This window comes from Phalacrocorax carbo, chromosome 8 (assembly GCF_963921805.1).
Source record: "Phalacrocorax carbo chromosome 8, bPhaCar2.1, whole genome shotgun sequence".
Taxonomy (NCBI): Eukaryota; Metazoa; Chordata; class Aves; order Suliformes; family Phalacrocoracidae; genus Phalacrocorax; species Phalacrocorax carbo.
Genome location: NC_087520.1, coordinates 45,255,278 through 45,271,520, shown reverse-complemented (window position 1 = coordinate 45,271,520; position 16,243 = coordinate 45,255,278). Strand labels below are relative to the sequence as shown.

The 16,243-nt window shown below is 41.1% G+C and overlaps 1 protein-coding gene across 7 annotated transcripts in view; it reads right to left on the bottom strand.

Moving 5' to 3' along the window:
* Positions 1–16,243, bottom strand: part of NFAT5 (nuclear factor of activated T cells 5) — a 72,646-nt gene that overhangs the window by 25,863 nt on the left and 30,540 nt on the right. For 2 of the 7 annotated variants that reach the window (XM_064459848.1, XM_064459850.1), the window contains exons 3-4: positions 7,836–8,394; positions 2,777–2,969 (exon numbers count right to left, since the gene is read on the bottom strand). In XM_064459848.1, coding sequence (XP_064315918.1) covers positions 2,777–2,969; positions 7,836–8,394 — 752 coding nt within the window. Of the gene's footprint in view, positions 1–2,776; positions 2,970–7,835; positions 8,395–8,854; positions 8,917–13,972; positions 14,086–16,243 lie in introns of all 7 variants that reach the window. The other 5 variants (XM_064459852.1, XM_064459854.1, XM_064459851.1 and 2 more) reach the window with 5 other exon arrangements.

Sequence of the window (16,243 nt, the reverse complement as noted above, 5' to 3'; positions counted from 1 at the left end):
AAAGGTGTGCAAGAGCACCTCCCATCATCTGGATGGTAACTGCTCCAGCTTTGCCATCCTGTTAGCAAGAAAACATGCAAATCCGCTACTGATGGCTGGAATACCTCTGCGGACACTTTGCGTTCAGGGTTATCTTTCCTTTGCCAGACAAGTCACTTGACTAAGGTTTGTTCATAAAATTTTAGCATTGCATATTGATTGTAGGCTCTCTAGTTCTAAGTCATCAAGTAATATGGTTTTCTTTAAAGGGCCACAGAACCTGCTTCTCCTCCTCAGTCTGCTTAAGAGTGATGCATCTGAATGGCTGCCCGTCACAGGTGCTGCCAGAGAAGAGCAAGCACCAGATCTCTACTGAACTTGAAACACTTTTACATTATTCTTCCTCATCTTTAAGACACCCCCCAAAAAAAAACAAACAAAGCAAAAAGCCCTCTTGTCCTTTACATTTTTTTTCCCCACTAGCACAGATTTCCTGAAGATCCACTGACTCATTTTGTCTGTCCAACCCTGGCAGACTTTTATATGCAAAGTACGAACTAGTTTGCTTACTGGTAAAGCAAGCTTGAGCTTCCAGGAATTCAGTAACACAAGCTTCTTCCAAACAGAATTTTCACTGATGGGTGTTAAAGGGTAACTAGGAAAGGAACTAGAAGGAAATTCAGATGAACAAAGGCCCATTAAGAAAATTCACATAAATGAGCACTAAATCACCATAGCAACAGGACTATATGAATGGATTCTTTTCTTATGAAACCCTACTGGATTTCTACATTACTCAGGAGGACTGAGTAAAGTGTTGGAGATGTTTCTAACACTGTTGAACAGGACTTTAAAAATAAGTATATGTCTATACTCTGTCACCAGGGAGTCAGCACAAATTTTAAGGGCTGTATCATAAACAAACATTTCTTTGTGAGCCTGGTAAAGGAGTTTGGATTCAGAACAGCTTTGCTGCTTTCTCAAAGGGACAGAACTAGGAAAAAGCATGAGAGAAAATGTCTTTTATCTTTCTTATTTGTACGATAACAAATATAGTTGTCTCCTTGCTCGACCTGCTGCCCACACTCCTCCCAGTATAACCAGGATGCCATTTGCTTTAGTTCCACTGAGTGCAATGCTGGGCTGTTTTCAGTTTGGTGTCCACTCTCACATTCATACCGTGGTTGCTGCAACTTTTGTGATGGTACCTGACACCAGTTCTTCTGTTTGTCTCTGTGTAAGTCAAGTACAGCATTACTGCAGGTAATCCTATCATTGGCATATAGGAGACCTTCACAAGCACAGTTCTAAAGTTCTTACGTTGCTTCCAGCAGGCTATGTAGCCATCCTTTCAGACAGACAGATGGCCGAAACCTTTCACAATGAGAGACATTTGTGAGCAGGAGGCTACTCTTGGTTACCTACAGAAAGCATCATCTATTATTATCTTCTCAGTCGGGCAGTCTGTAACAGATACCAGAATGTCATCCCTGATCTTCCTCCTCTGATCTCAACAGGCCAGTCTCCAATTTCATGCCAGAGGTCTGCACAGTCAGGGAGCTTCTTACGATACATGATGTCCTCTCTTCTCTCTGAATAGCTGCTGCATATCCACAACTGCATTCCAGCCACATCCGCTACGCCCCATCTCTGTGATCCCAGTCAAGTCACAGCCCTGAGACTGCACAAGGGAAGAAACAAGCCCTGCAAATTCACACTCCACGTATCAGTATGCAGTCACTGGAGAACAGCCTCTGAATCTTCTCCCTTTTGAGCAGGAATGTGAAAGACCTCTTTGTAGCCCTCCTCCTCATGTTTCTCCTCCATTTGTAGCTCCTCCTTCTCTTCTGGGCTTTGGTCCCCATCCTCTGACGAGCTTACAGCAAAGCCCTCCTCACTAGACTGGCAAGCCCGGATCAACAATTTTTCCACTCTTTGAGTAGGGTGAATTACATCAGTCATCCTTTTCCCCCCTCCAAATAAAGCAAGATGAACAAAGACGCTAAATGCTTGCTGGAGAAACCAGCTCTGCAGCCAGGCCTGGATCTCTGACTGCATCAGCTCTGTCCAGATCTTTCCCCTTGATCAGAAGGGCCGAGGGCACCATTCAGACCTGAGTGCCACTCATCCCTGCCTCAGAGCAAGTGCCATCAACACCTAAACTTTAAGGCATCAGAGTCTATACAGGAAACAGGCTGCACTTGTGAAGTGTGCATACAACTGCTTCCTTTTTTCTTCCCCCTCATTCTCCAGTTCCACTAACCCACATGTACTTCACTACTGCTAACCATACTGAGCAGTACGACCCATAAAGTACGCCTCAGTTAGATCTTTATGACTCTACTTAGAAGACAGACACTGGATATGTGGATTCAGATACTTCTTATTAAAGAAAACTGACGACTTTTGATTTTTTTTTTTTTAATGAAACCTAGTTTTATGTCCTTACCCATAAGGCATAATGATGACCCACTGTCATCAGCAAACAGTTACAGCATTTCACTGTCCTAGTTTTGTATACTTCAAGTGTCTATTTACACAGTTTGTATAACTGTAGTCTATCAGGACACGCACCACATTACGTATCATTGCCTTGACATAAAGCTTCCTTCCTCCTGTAATTTTGTGATATAAATAAACTTCTTGTTACCTGCAAGAAGAGATAAAGTACAGTCTCTACAGCAAAGGGAATGCAAAGTCTGCCCCCTTCCCTCTAGAAATAGAGATTCTAGGCCTATCTGAACTGAAGGATCCCTTGGAAAGGAGTCCCCGTATCACCTAACACTAAACAGCCTACCTTTACAGTTGGAAAACCTTGTTGCGTCCGGTCTTTCACTGAGCCTCGGCTGCCTTCAGTCAGATAGCGAGCCCTGTGCTGGGTTTCCGGCTGTACCACTATCTTCAGCTCCTTCCCCTCACTCTTGGTCGGATACTGACCACACAACATTGGGGTCTTCTTCCCTCCAGCTCCCTTCTGGTTCTCTGATGCTCTGGGAAGTCAAAGCAGACCATAAAAAGATGTTATAAGCAGCTCCCCAACAAAAATAAACTAAATCACAGAAAAGCTAAAAAGATAAAAGAGCGTATTAACGGATAGAGGAATTATAGTTGAGAGCAAACTTTGGAATTCTCTTTCTGACAGAGAAGGAAACCTGCAGGATGAAGAGGAACGGTGCTTCCCTGCCTCTTCCATCCAGTGCAAATAGGAACCGCTTTTGAGAGAGTGAACATAAAGGAAGGGAAAAGCAATTAGCATTAAACTATGTTAACAAAGACAGGAAGGCTCATAACCTGCTTTTTCATAGTATATGATACAGCCTGATAGTATCTGATTAAGCTGTTTCGCTTCTGTAACAAATATACATATGTACACACACACACTGAATGGATTTAAGGTTGAATGGTACTTCTTTAAATAGGAAAACAGCCTCATGCCTGTCTCCACCTGAACTTGCATATCCATGCAAACTCAAACATTAATTTCTGTCAAAACAGATTGATAGATTTATGTCACAACCAAATTAGTTATCGTAAAAAACTCTTGACATAATTGCACCAATTTTAAATCTGCAGCATATGCAAAAAGACTGTTTCTTTCCAGGTGCGTACCTTAACATGTACTTATCTTGTGTTCAGTTCCATAATTAAAACCTGAATGAAGAAGCCCTCCAAAGTATAATATCACGTGATCAATTTTGTGTTCGCTTTAAAGCACAATGGAAAATAACTCGATCTCATACAGAGCAGGTTTGTAGAACGATCCTGCACTGACATCTAACAAACCCATTTAACCCTAGCGAATGTAAATGTGCCACAGCAAATGGCACAGGGAGGAAAAGGGCTCAGTGAGGTCATGCAGAACGTAATATTCTTTTTTATTACCGAAAAGTAGTTTCTAACAGCTAATGACTCTAAAGAAAGCAGTTTAAAATAACAGACGTCAATTGCCTAAAAAACAAATCCTGTTCCAATATGCAACATATGGAAGTCATTTATCCTGGATTTTTTCTCAGGGAGACGGATGAAAAAAACACTTTCTCCTCAAAAATACTTCACTGCAAGCTTTGCCACGACATGAGTTTTTCACCGACCTGAAGGCTGGGGCAACCCACAGTGCTCTCTTCCCAATTACCAGATGATTTATACTAACAAACGTATCAGCAGCGCCTTTGCTAGAACTCCTACCGTGCAATGAACAGCGCGAGGCCACCCAGCACGCAAACGCTTCCAGGCTGCTCCCCAGCCCCTGCCCAGCGCCTTCCCTGCGGAAGGGCCTTCTCCCGCACCAGGGGAGGTCGGGCACTTTGCCCCAATTCCACATCTCACACCCCTGAAAGTCCTACTTGTCACGCTCTTATTTCTACTAAACCTTCCAAAACCTTTTAACGTACAGAACACGGGGTTAAAATGGACACCGCTGAGCTGTTAGGTCTGTGCTTCGTATTAATTTCATTCATGTTTTTCCGTTTGTGCCCACCTGCTTCACCGCGGCACTGCCCAGCGAGCCCCCGGGCGCCCGTGCACATCCCCGAGCAGCCCTGGCTGCCCTGCACGCTCGTCTTGAACCCGGTGACAGCGGGGGGAGGGATCCAGAGGGTGCAGAAGACTGCGAGAGTACCACTCCTCTGCCAAGGAGTCCCGAGTACTCTGCCACAGCCTAGTCAAACAGGCTGTTTAAAAAACCAAAAACGCTACGTAAAACCACACCTTTTAGGGAAATAAAAGGGACCAAACTCTTCTTCAATGTAGCATATAGAAAACCTGCGATGAATTAAGACTGTAATTCACACCACTATGCTCTTCGCTTCTGCACAAGTTAAGCAAAACCCCTAGCCAAATTCAAGCGTGTTAGATAATCACTTTTCTGTTCTTCCTGCCTGGACATTACTCCAAGGGACTTTCAATGAAAGCCTTCTCTTTTACTCAGAATTTTCGAGCAGAGCTACAAACTCGTAGCTTCCCACAGGGAAGGCGGGCAGGAACGCCGAGCATCCTCAGCTACTGCGACCACCACCGCGCAACTCAGAAGGCTGTGCCTGGGGCGCCTGCTTTCCGCACCTCCGCTCGGCAGGCTGGGCTCTGTAACGTCACGGGCCAACGCTCCACGTAAAGACATCCATGGATTACACAGTCTGGCCTGGTCATGCTTTCCAGCCCCCAAAATTAATAACAGGAGACTGAGATGATGTTGAATTTTGAAGGGAAGTGTCACAGAGGCAGCCATTAAAATGAAATTAACTTTTAACACTCAAAATGCAAAGTTTTAGCTGTGCAACGTTAACACTTTGGCCCCTCCAACACAACTCTATCTCTTCCTGACATTATGTTACTCTTAAAACCCAAGTTACCTTAATTGCCAACATACTAATATTTTATACATTGTCATATTTATGCAAACAGATGCTGCCTAACAATTAGTTTGAAATTTTTCCCTCAACAAACCTAAAGTAATCACTGAAAGCAATCATAAAGCCTTCACCAGAACTCCTCAGTGGTCTTCCTTCTAAAAATTACAAGGATATATCATTTACAGATCCTTTTAACTTAGTTTATTTATAATACTAATATCCATGCACATACAAATAGTAAAATATTTCATACACGCACGTTTATTTATTAGCTTAATTGTTACCAGACAACGACTCCTCAAAGCTAGCACTTCCTTTCTAAAACACGCAACGTAAGCAGCAAACCCCATGATTCTATTAAAAGAGATTTCATTAGTTCAGGTTTGCCCGGTCCTGCACTGGCACCAGGGCTGCTCCCAGTGAAGACCTGAAAGCAAAAGTGGGACCAAGCATGTTGGAGATGGGAGACGTTGCCCCACATCACCATCAATTCATCCGCTTCAAAAAGGCTTTCACAAATTCCAACAGTTTCCCCGGGAATATATTCTTTTTCTTCCTAGCTTTTAAGGACAACTGACCAGAAGTCTCTTTTGAGGCAGACGCTATTTCCACTTCACACATTAGCAAGGGCGCTTTCCTTGCTCTTTTCCTAAAGCCAAAAGTAAATGAACTCCCCTGGCTGAACTCCATCAGGCTGGACAGTTAAAAAAGAGTCACTACTGTGACCTAGATTTGGAATGCTAAATCTCCACGCTCCAACTGCAAAATTAAGTTTTCTAATATTGTGGCCATTTCTTATCCCTGAGCCTTTATTTAAAAGGCCAATTCTGTTACGCAAGAGCTTTGCTGCAGTTGGATCTAGCCTGTATATGACACATTAGGAAGAAAATTATGCTTATCTGCCCCTGGGTCCAGAGCATTGCTGACAGTACGGATGAATGTTCACTGGTGAGCCCCCGATGTTTTAGGCAACGATAGAGTGTTGTGATGTTTTAGATCAAGAGCATACATATCGTTCCAGAGTTTACTAAATCTCCCCTTTCTGTCCAGAGATCACATTTACAGCCACACAGATCGTGCCTTTCGATAAAGTTTCTTCCCTTTGTAAGGGAGAGCCTGACCTCCTTTGCACTCGGTGGGGGCAGGTTCCTAGTTCCAAGCAGCTGCTTTACATATGCCAATTTGCTTCTTCTGGTCTACCATGTACTAATGGTTTACTTTATTATCAATTTCTGCTGGTGAAAACGAGAGATGCCGGGGAACTGCAGTCAACCTTAGCGCAGTTGTGGTAAGGGGAGGCCAGAAGACCCACAGGTCCGAGGAGGCAGGAGCCGGCGCTCCTGGTACCAACCAGCCGGCTCTTCCCGGCGCGGTACGAGGCAGCACACTCTGGAGAGTTTCTCAGAATCACTTTCTCACAGTGAAATTTTAAGTATGGAACTGCACTGACCCTGGGAATACAGACTCCAGGCTCTTTCCCTTTGGAATACGACAAGTTCATAATCTTTCTCATCAGTCGTATTTTAATATTCACCGTTACTGTGATGAACATTAGAACGTACTGCGAGCACATACAGAAAAGTAAAAACAGAAATGAAAATACACACCCCACCCCCAAAAACCCACTCAAAATAAAAAAGCCAAATCTATCCACTTGACCATCCACCTTAGAAGTACTAAAGAAGCCACAAGTTAAGAAGTAAAAGAAAATTAAATTTAAAAAGAAAAGGTATCAACACAGTATTGTAAACTGATGGACTTTTTCCTCTTTACGCAACTACTGAAATGCATTTAGTGAACAGTGTGAAGTGGGAGAGATGAGAGACCACCACCCAGGCGTGCCCACGTACAGACACACGCATGCACACAACCCAGAAGCACAGAGAGAAACAGGATTAGAGGTTTATTTCTGAAAAAATCAAATACAGCAGTGAATTCACAAGAAAAAACAAAATTTTGGTCACCATATCATCTTAACATTTTTATAAAAAAAGTAAAGGATGTGTTAAATTAAATGAGAGATCTTAGCAAGGCCTTCACTTCTACTCCCATCACTCTCTCTATCTGATAAATAGAGAAAGAGACAAACAGAAGCAGGTAAAGTGCACGGACTGAAATCCTCACATAAAAGCCTGCAAAAAACCATTAAGATTTAGGGTGCGTCCAGTCCACTTCTGCCTTTCCTTGTAAATACAGTAACATTTTCATTGCCACTGTATAACTGGAATTGTGCAATCTTTTAGCAGTTTCACTTAAAGGAGAATACAGATGAGCTCATCAGTGCTGCGTCCAATTGTTGCAGGGAAGCTCAGCTTTATCTTCTAAATAAACATTAGTAAGTCTAACGAGGACTTATGGCCTAGGACGCAAAAGGGAACAGCAGAGGAGGGAAGGGATTTATGTGAGAACCTGAGTAGAACACTTGATGGGGGTGGGGGAAGTTTTATTAGTTTGGTTTTACATATGGCGATAGAACTTTTTTTAAAAAAAAAAAAAGCAGATACCAACCCATTTCCTGCTTTTGAGTTGCCTTTGCTGTCCGTGCTGAGCTGAGAAAGGACATAGTGAGGCGCTTTGGCACTGTCGGCATCAAATATATCCATGTTGGACTCTTCACAATCTCGACGTTTGATCCCTGGCCTCTGCTTTGGATTTCGTTTGCGTGATTTACGTGGCACCTCAGTGTTATCATTGTAGGAACTGGTACTCATGTTACTGAAGTTGGAGGGTGAATCCTCCATCCACATACTGCAGCTCTGTTCTGACTCCAATCCACACCCCTCATCCTGGCAGGACATCCGACTGTTGTCCAGCAAGTCCTCAGGTGGTGGCGAGATGTACAGGACTGTGTGTCTCTTCGGCGTTGACTGCTGCTGCTGGGCTGTGTTACTGGTTAACTGCTTTTCACTTACCCCTCTGGTACTTACCCCCACGGCTGAGGAGCAGCTCTCCACTTGCATAGCCTTGCTGTCGGTGACTGAGGTAGAGTAAATGGTAGGACTGGAAGAGGTGGTAAAGGAGCTGCAAGCACCGCCCATGGAGGAAGAGGAAGGAGCTGAAGAAGCATCTGCGGTGTATAATTCAGAAGTAAATACAAGATACATGGTTCGGCGTGTGCTGGCTATAGCAGTCCCATTGAAATAAAGCGATTTATGAACCGATTTCTTTCCCCCAACAAATATTTGGAATTTGGTAAGTTTTAGAATGTAAATGCTTGAAGCAATACAGCCTAGCCAGTATAGTACTTTGGAAATGTCCAAATAAGACTTAGTATGATCCACTGTAATCAACTTTTTTAAAACTTAAAGTTAATTCATGAAAATGGCTGCAAGTAAACAGAGCTTTCATTGCCTCAGCTGGACTTGTTATTTGTGTAGAAGCCATTTCATCTAAAATAATAGAAGCCCCAATGCAAAATGCTTATAATCCACATTCAATGCCAATTAAACCATTTATCGTTGGAATTTTTTATTTTTGAAGAAGACGGGACTGTGCTTAGCCACAAAATATTAAAATAAGTTTCTAACCTATGAAGCAGAGAACTACAGGTCATTTTTAATGCAGACACTCCCTGCTTCAGAGGCAAATCCTGGAATAAAAATATGAGAAAATAAATGAGAAAGAGCTGCTGATTATTCCATCATAAATGAGAAATAAAATATAAAATCAACTGAGTTGGTAGGCAAAATGGAACTGGTATCAGTCACTATGACATAGCTGTTTATTTTGAACGGTCAAAACAGGGGTGAAATATCTGTATTGGTGATATACTGACACAAGACGACATAAGATTTCTGCAGTTTGACTCTTTCAGTCACCAAGACTGATAGTTCTCAGACTTTATTAGCCGAGTCCCTCAGGTGTACGGAGGCAGTTTGGGACAGACCTCTGAGAAATGCACATTAAGTGGGATTTTTTAAACAATGTGATTGTGACTTCTCCAGAGGTCACGCAGATCAATCCGTTTTAGAAACATGAAAGGACAGCTAAATGATTAAAAAAAAAAAAAGCCCTGAAGACTTCTGGAGAACATCATAATCATTTCCACTGAAGACTTGTAAGGGACAAGTCAGCTGAAAACGTAGGCCAAAACGTTTGAGAGGACACAGTGCAGACAAACGTAGGTATTTATTTATTTAAATCAGCTGTAGCTCAGTGAGGAATAACTTACGGGATTTTATATTCAGATTTAAACTTCCTAGGGAGGGAGATGCTATTTTCTGTATTTCTGCACTGCTGACCACACCTTACACACTAAACCAGAACCGCAGAAATAATCTAATTTTAGAAACAAATTGTACATAGAATATATATACATAATTATACAGTACATTTGTTCAGCCAGTTACTGGTGTCACAGAGGTAACACCTATGCAGGGGAACACGACATCTTCCTTTTTGTCATTGGCGATTTTGTTTAAAATCTAGATTATAGTAATCTCTCAAGGCTACAAGGTTTAGAGATAGTTGAACTATTCTACCCAGTTTAAGCTATTTAAAAGTAACAGAATAAAGTATGTTCAGCCATGATATACATGTATTTAACTAACAGCAAAACGTGGCAAACCTCCCTGAAAATCAGCCTACTTGTGCTTACCAGGTGGTATCAATGACTGACGACACAGAATTATTAAACTGTTATTGTTTCTTACAGCTTTTCTGTGCTAAATGAATTTAAAAGTAAACCTACGCTACTTTATTTTGTAAAATTTAGTTGTCATTACAGTTTATCAATAAACTCTTCTGCTTTTATCTTCACGGGAAGTCCCTTCTCCGAACCTCCCAGTGAACCAAGAGTCGATGAATGATACCAGTTCCATTTTCCAGTTTGTTCTTTGGCAAATACAGTGGCTGAAATTGGAGAATTCAGTCACTTTGAACTGCATTCCAATTTAAAGGCAAATTTATCCTTTCTATATCATGCATTAATGCAATGCTTTTTTCAAAAACATTTATAGGATTGGCAAGAACTATTAAATCTAGATATCAATTTCAGTGACAATATTTAGGAGCTGATTTGCAGCCACTTTGAGTTGAGAAAGATCATTGCTATTTAGGATGTTTACTTTGTTTTGTTAAAATAAATTAGTTTCCATTCATCGTTTATACACTCAGACAGGAAAAAAGTATGCTGCATGCAAGTGTTTGCAAACGGAATACATGGAGCCCACAGCGGTAACGCTGCAGAACTGGGCTGCTGAACAGCAATACTTCCCCCATTTAAAATCCATCCTCCTTTTAACAGATGAAGCCGAGTATCACGGACACTACAACACAACGTGCGCACGCCTCGTGTTTGCCTGGCCATGACAGAGACTTTGACAAATAAATAATGCTGTACATTGAACCAGGTAGCAGGGCTCTAGAACTGGAAGACTTTCCCTCCAACAGGTTAATAACAAAGATTTATCTTTTTGCAGCAGACACTGGGAATGTTTTAGGAAGGTCTTTTAAAAGACCTGTGAGAAAAACTTGAAGTGACAATCCATACACAGGTCTGCCAAAGAGTGACCACCCCCTGCATATCAAAACGGTTCAAGGCATACCCTGTCCAGAAAGGCAACAACCGTGCTTTTCCCTCACTTTCCTGGGGGAAAAAAAATAAATACATCACTAAAAATACTTTTCAGTACAAAGCTAAAAGAGCTGGTAATGCTATCATTATTTGAGGGTGCAGCATTTTGCAGTATTGAAGCTGCTATCATTATTGCTATCCAAAACAACGTCTCCTCCGTGTTTTTTCCTTCTTAGAAGTCAAAAAGCATGTATGTGTATGAACGTGTGTATATGGTTTTCCTTTATATGCTTACAAAGGAAAGAAATACTGTCCCTTATAAACTGGTTATACTCTCTGCCATTTATCAGACACACCCCAGTGGGACAATAATATTAGATCATCAAAACAATATCACGCTAAATGGCAATGGCAAGAAACCCTCTTTCTTTAGCCTCCTCTGTTCTGAAATGAATGCCATTACCCCCCATAAACATGCAAGTGTTTTAAGGCATGTACAGGCCAGTGTCTTCTCTACTATAATAATAAAAGATATTTCAGTATGATGAATATTACAGCCAATGAAATAAGCTGGCTCTATGAGAACAATCAAATACTAATTTATCCCCCAAGATAGATTTTAAATGTGTGTAATTCCTTTAGTAACATTTTAAGTTATGGAAATACTAAGAAACGTAGTAAAATTTCTTTTCTCACAGAGTCTGCAGGCCATTGGCCAATTCATCTCCCTTTGAATAAATAAATAAATGGGATCAACCAAATATGAATTCACAAAGTTATAATGAATAAACCACTACATGTTTTACATGGCTCCCACTTTGTTGTATCAATTTATTCTAAAGTCAGTGACAACACATGTGTATTGATACCTAAAGGAGATCTCTTGGTTGAATATGCTGCATTTGCAGGTGGGGAGCAGGAACCAACCAAAACACATTTACTCTAAAGTTTTCGGTAATTCAAACCTGACCGGCATGGCTTTAAAAGGTGGGAGCATTTTGCGCATCCTGGTTTTGAGGAACAAAGTCTTCCCCAACCTGCAGGTCACAACCCAACTGCACCCAGCGGACGCTCCGCGTGAGGGCTGTGCCTGGTCCCCCGTCTGCCAGGTTAGGAGTGGGAACACACACAGGCCTTTCCCAGTTTAAGCCTTTCTTTTATTTGAGTTTATTTTCTTTAGACACATGTTAATGGGAATTGTTACAAGTGGCTTTTTCATTTAACAGTGCTTGCAATGACAAATACATAGTTTAAATGACTATGTACATTTTGAAGTATAAAACTGAATATATTTTAACAAAGCCTCAAAATAAAAATTGCTTTCAGAGCAACAACACTGGGTAGAAGCCAAGTGCATGTTATGGCAAGTATGCTGCCACAGTATTAGAAATGAAACATGCACCAGCATCACAAGGTGTTTTTTTTCCTTTTTCTTAATAAAGAAAAAGAGAGAAAAGAAAACTACTTCCACATTAGAGCAACTTTGATCACTGTTGAAACTAAGCCTCCTGAATCTATTCATTGCCATCACTGTAACATGTAAGGTAGTAGAAATAAGTAATTCAGAATTTGTTGCCTGTCCTACAGCTTTTTTTCCTCTAAGAGAGGCAGAACAATATCAAACAGCTCTGCCTAAGGAAGCCCTGGTTCTGTTTTGGACATCGTAATTTACACATCAATAACAAGCAATTCTGTAATGTGTAAATTGAAGATAGTTTGTTAGTTCTTGGTTATTTTCTAAGGGGCTAGTGCTGGAGTTCAGAATGCAAATCAAGCCAAGCAACCACTCTGCACTGCCCCTAGGAAGGGTAAATTTCAAACAAATTCCAGTTGTTCACGATACCAGTCATTTGTGCATTTGCATCCCAGAATATCTAAAAAGGTGGCTACCGCTCCCAGACATTTACCTCACTTTCAGGCCATGAACAGAATTACATTCACAACCAAGAGACTGAATAATTCAGGGTCTTTCTGAGAAACAGCCAAAAAGCAGGCAGTGGAAGAGGGGGCACAACACGCACAGGGCACAAATGCGTGCTGCTAAAAATCACAGGCTAGTACACTATCAGAGACTAAGGGAGCACAGAGCAAAGAACAGCCCCACGAGCAAATCAGTGCAGTCTTTCTTTTCAAAACATAAAGCATTGTACAAAGCAAATGTATTACCTCCTGAGTCAGCAACTAAGGCAATGACATATTTCTATATCCTATTATCTTGTGAAGTCAAACAAGGCATTCAGCCTCCAAAAAAAGGTCTGAACAGCAGGAGAAGGGGGGGGGGGGAATCACTACTTGTCATTGAGGGAGCCTTGTCTTTAGATAACACTTACGTGGAGCCAGTCCTGAAATCCTTGTTCATTCTTTCCAAAGAGATCCTTAAATACAACAAGGATTACCAAGTTCTCGACAAGAAACAAATAGCGTCCTGATGGCTTTTTTTTTTTTTTATTGCAGCTGCAGTGCAAAGCAAGTCTTTTCCCAGGCTGGAAAGCTTAAGATTGCGAACGCAAATAAAGCGGAGATATTTTGGGGTTTACAAGTTTTTCAGCCACCTGTGCATGAACAGCCAGGACTAGGAAAAAGCCATTCATGAACTCGCCTTTTCCTCAGAACCTAGCCTGTATCCCAGGGGATCCCCTACGCTGTGTTCAGAAAACAATTAAGTGTCAAAAGTGAAAACTCACCACACAGGGTGAGGTTTAGGTGGTGAATAAGCTTAATATACGAAGCGTACCCGTTTATTAAATTTCTGAATTTATCTAACATGTCATGTTCTTGGTAAGACTTTTTTATGTTGATTGGTTTATTGGAATCACTGGACACAAAAGAACAATTTCAGAACAAAACAAGAAGGATACTACGTGCAAAATTTCCACCATCAACCCTTGTGTTGCCAAAGGTTTTAAAGGTAAAAACTAGAACTTACAAAGTGGCTGCAAACCTGCTTTCAACACCTCACATGCCAAACTTGGGTTTCTACTTTTCTTCTTCTTGTATTACTGATGTAATGTCAAAAACTTTTCCAAAAAGTTTAGTTTCAAATCAGTATCAATCCACTATTTAGAAATAAAACAAACAAAAAAGAAAGAAAGAAAAGAGACTTATGAAGAAGTCTGAAAACAAGACCGACCTATACCCTGGGTGAGATTGGATGGGTTAAGTGTCTCTGGCACTATTTGTCTTCACTATTGACAGACACTGTCACACAACCCACCACTCGATGCCTGTCTCTGAATGGCGAAGCTAGAATGCAAGTTAAGTGTATTAATAGAGAAAAAAACTAGCATCCCAGCAAATATAATAAAGCAATCCAATTCACCAGTTATTAAAAACACTCAGATTCAAGATAGGTAGGTTAATTTAATTTACATTAAGCCCAACAGTGTAAATTCCCCTTACATTCACATGCTGACCCAAGCAGTGCATTATACTTTGGGTAAATACATCAAATCAATCTGGTTTTGTTATAAATGACATCCATTATTAAATTAACACTCAAGTTTAGGTATCTAAGAACTGTTGTTAGTGGCTCACACAGACCAATTCCATGTATCTTAGATCCTTCCCCACTCGGAGCAACAACCGGCTGCACCCAGGCAAGTCAGAACTCTGGGACCCTCAGCTGCTCTCTTCAAGCTCTACCTGTCACCTCCTCAGCTCCCTCCCCTAAAAGAGTGACTGCACGAAGACGTCAGGATTGATGGACCTGACAAAGAACTCTTCCATTTAAGAAACAGACTCTTTTGTTCTTTAGACACGTGGTTGGTTTTTACCTAAGAAATTAAGAACTTCTCTTGTCCTTCAAGAAGTCTTCGATGCTGCTACTGCAAGGAGATGCCCAAATAATAGTACCAGATCGTTCTCTTTCTGCCCTTCACAGGCTTGGTTTTTTGCTATTCATTAAGGAACAGAGGATTCTCTTGCCACAAAGTAATTCTGAGGCGGTTTTTATGTAAGAATAGGAGCCACTTAATGCAAGAATTTGCCATAAAAAACCTCTCAGAATGATAAAACAGCTTGTGTTTGATTGAGCAGTTCTGGAAAATTGGGTTTACTGACTACATGAGATTCAGGAAGACTGAAAATAAACTAAATTTAAAAAAAGACGACAATAACTAGAGTGCATCAATATAACCCTTTATAGATAGTTGTAAGGAAGCACGGAACGGGTATGTACTCAACGCACATATAAACCCATACAACTCCAATGTTTTAACTGAATTTGCAGAGAAGACGTCGTCTTAGAAATTGCCATAAAATGGAAGCAGTAAGAGAAAACTTCTTTTGCATTCCCCAGCAGGCCGTTCAGAACGATGAAGGAACCTCTCTGCCACCCCAAAGCCGTACCTAATCCCAGCCCAGCCTCTCCCAGACCAATGCAATGAGCTCCACCACAGCTCTTTTGGGCACATGCTATGGCCAGGAGTAGTACTTAAATTGTTCACATGTGTTACAGCTAACAAGCCGGAGCGGCCAGGGCGCTGTACAGCACTGGGAAGATGCGTTTTTAAAGAGCATTAGGATCTGGTTTAAATTAATTCTGTAAGGAAGATGTATTTGATACATGACTGAAGCAAGCATACAGAAATCCCTGGAAGACATCCTCCTAGGAAATTACAGGAAGGCATTTCCAACTGGGAGGGCGGTGGGAAGAGGAAGGGAAAAGGCTACAAAGAAATGAAAGTTTTTACAGGCATTGGAGACCAACTACAAAGAATAATCTTTTTTCTGATAATTTGTTTACAACATGTAATTATAAGCCCAGGATAACAGAATTAGTAGCAGCCCTGATAGCCTCTTTGAAATCTCTGGTAATTATTTCTGTATCAACAGGAAAAACTGACTAATAGACACCAGGAAGGGTGATAAATTGACAAAATATTTTCATTAAAAATAAAAAATTAAGAAGCCTGACTCTAGCTACTCAAAAAACACCAGAAAAACCCCACATCTCCATTTTAAAGCTTCATTAGAATCTTTAGCTTGAGAATGATGAAAAAGCCTTACCTTGGCAGTGGGAAACATGACCCATACCCTTAGCACCTGGCCTCCACCCCACTGATGATGCAAGTATTTTTATCCATTTCTATGCGGTAGCAATTAGGAAACAAAGCCTTATTTTCATAATTAAAATGACCAAAAATGCTTATGGCAAGCATTTCAATAACAACTCTGATCAAAAAAGCCAATTATGCCTGTTTGGGACGAGTAGTTTGTCCTTTTAATTAAAAAGCAGCATAAAAATTGACATGACCACAAAAAGGGAAAGCTTCATCGTTTACCAAATATTTTCCCAGGATACAATCACAGATGTTTGGGAGCCAGAAGAATTCAATACATCACAGATTAATTGTACCCAAGTATGAAGAATGTAAAAAGACATCAGTAAATGCATTTCAGT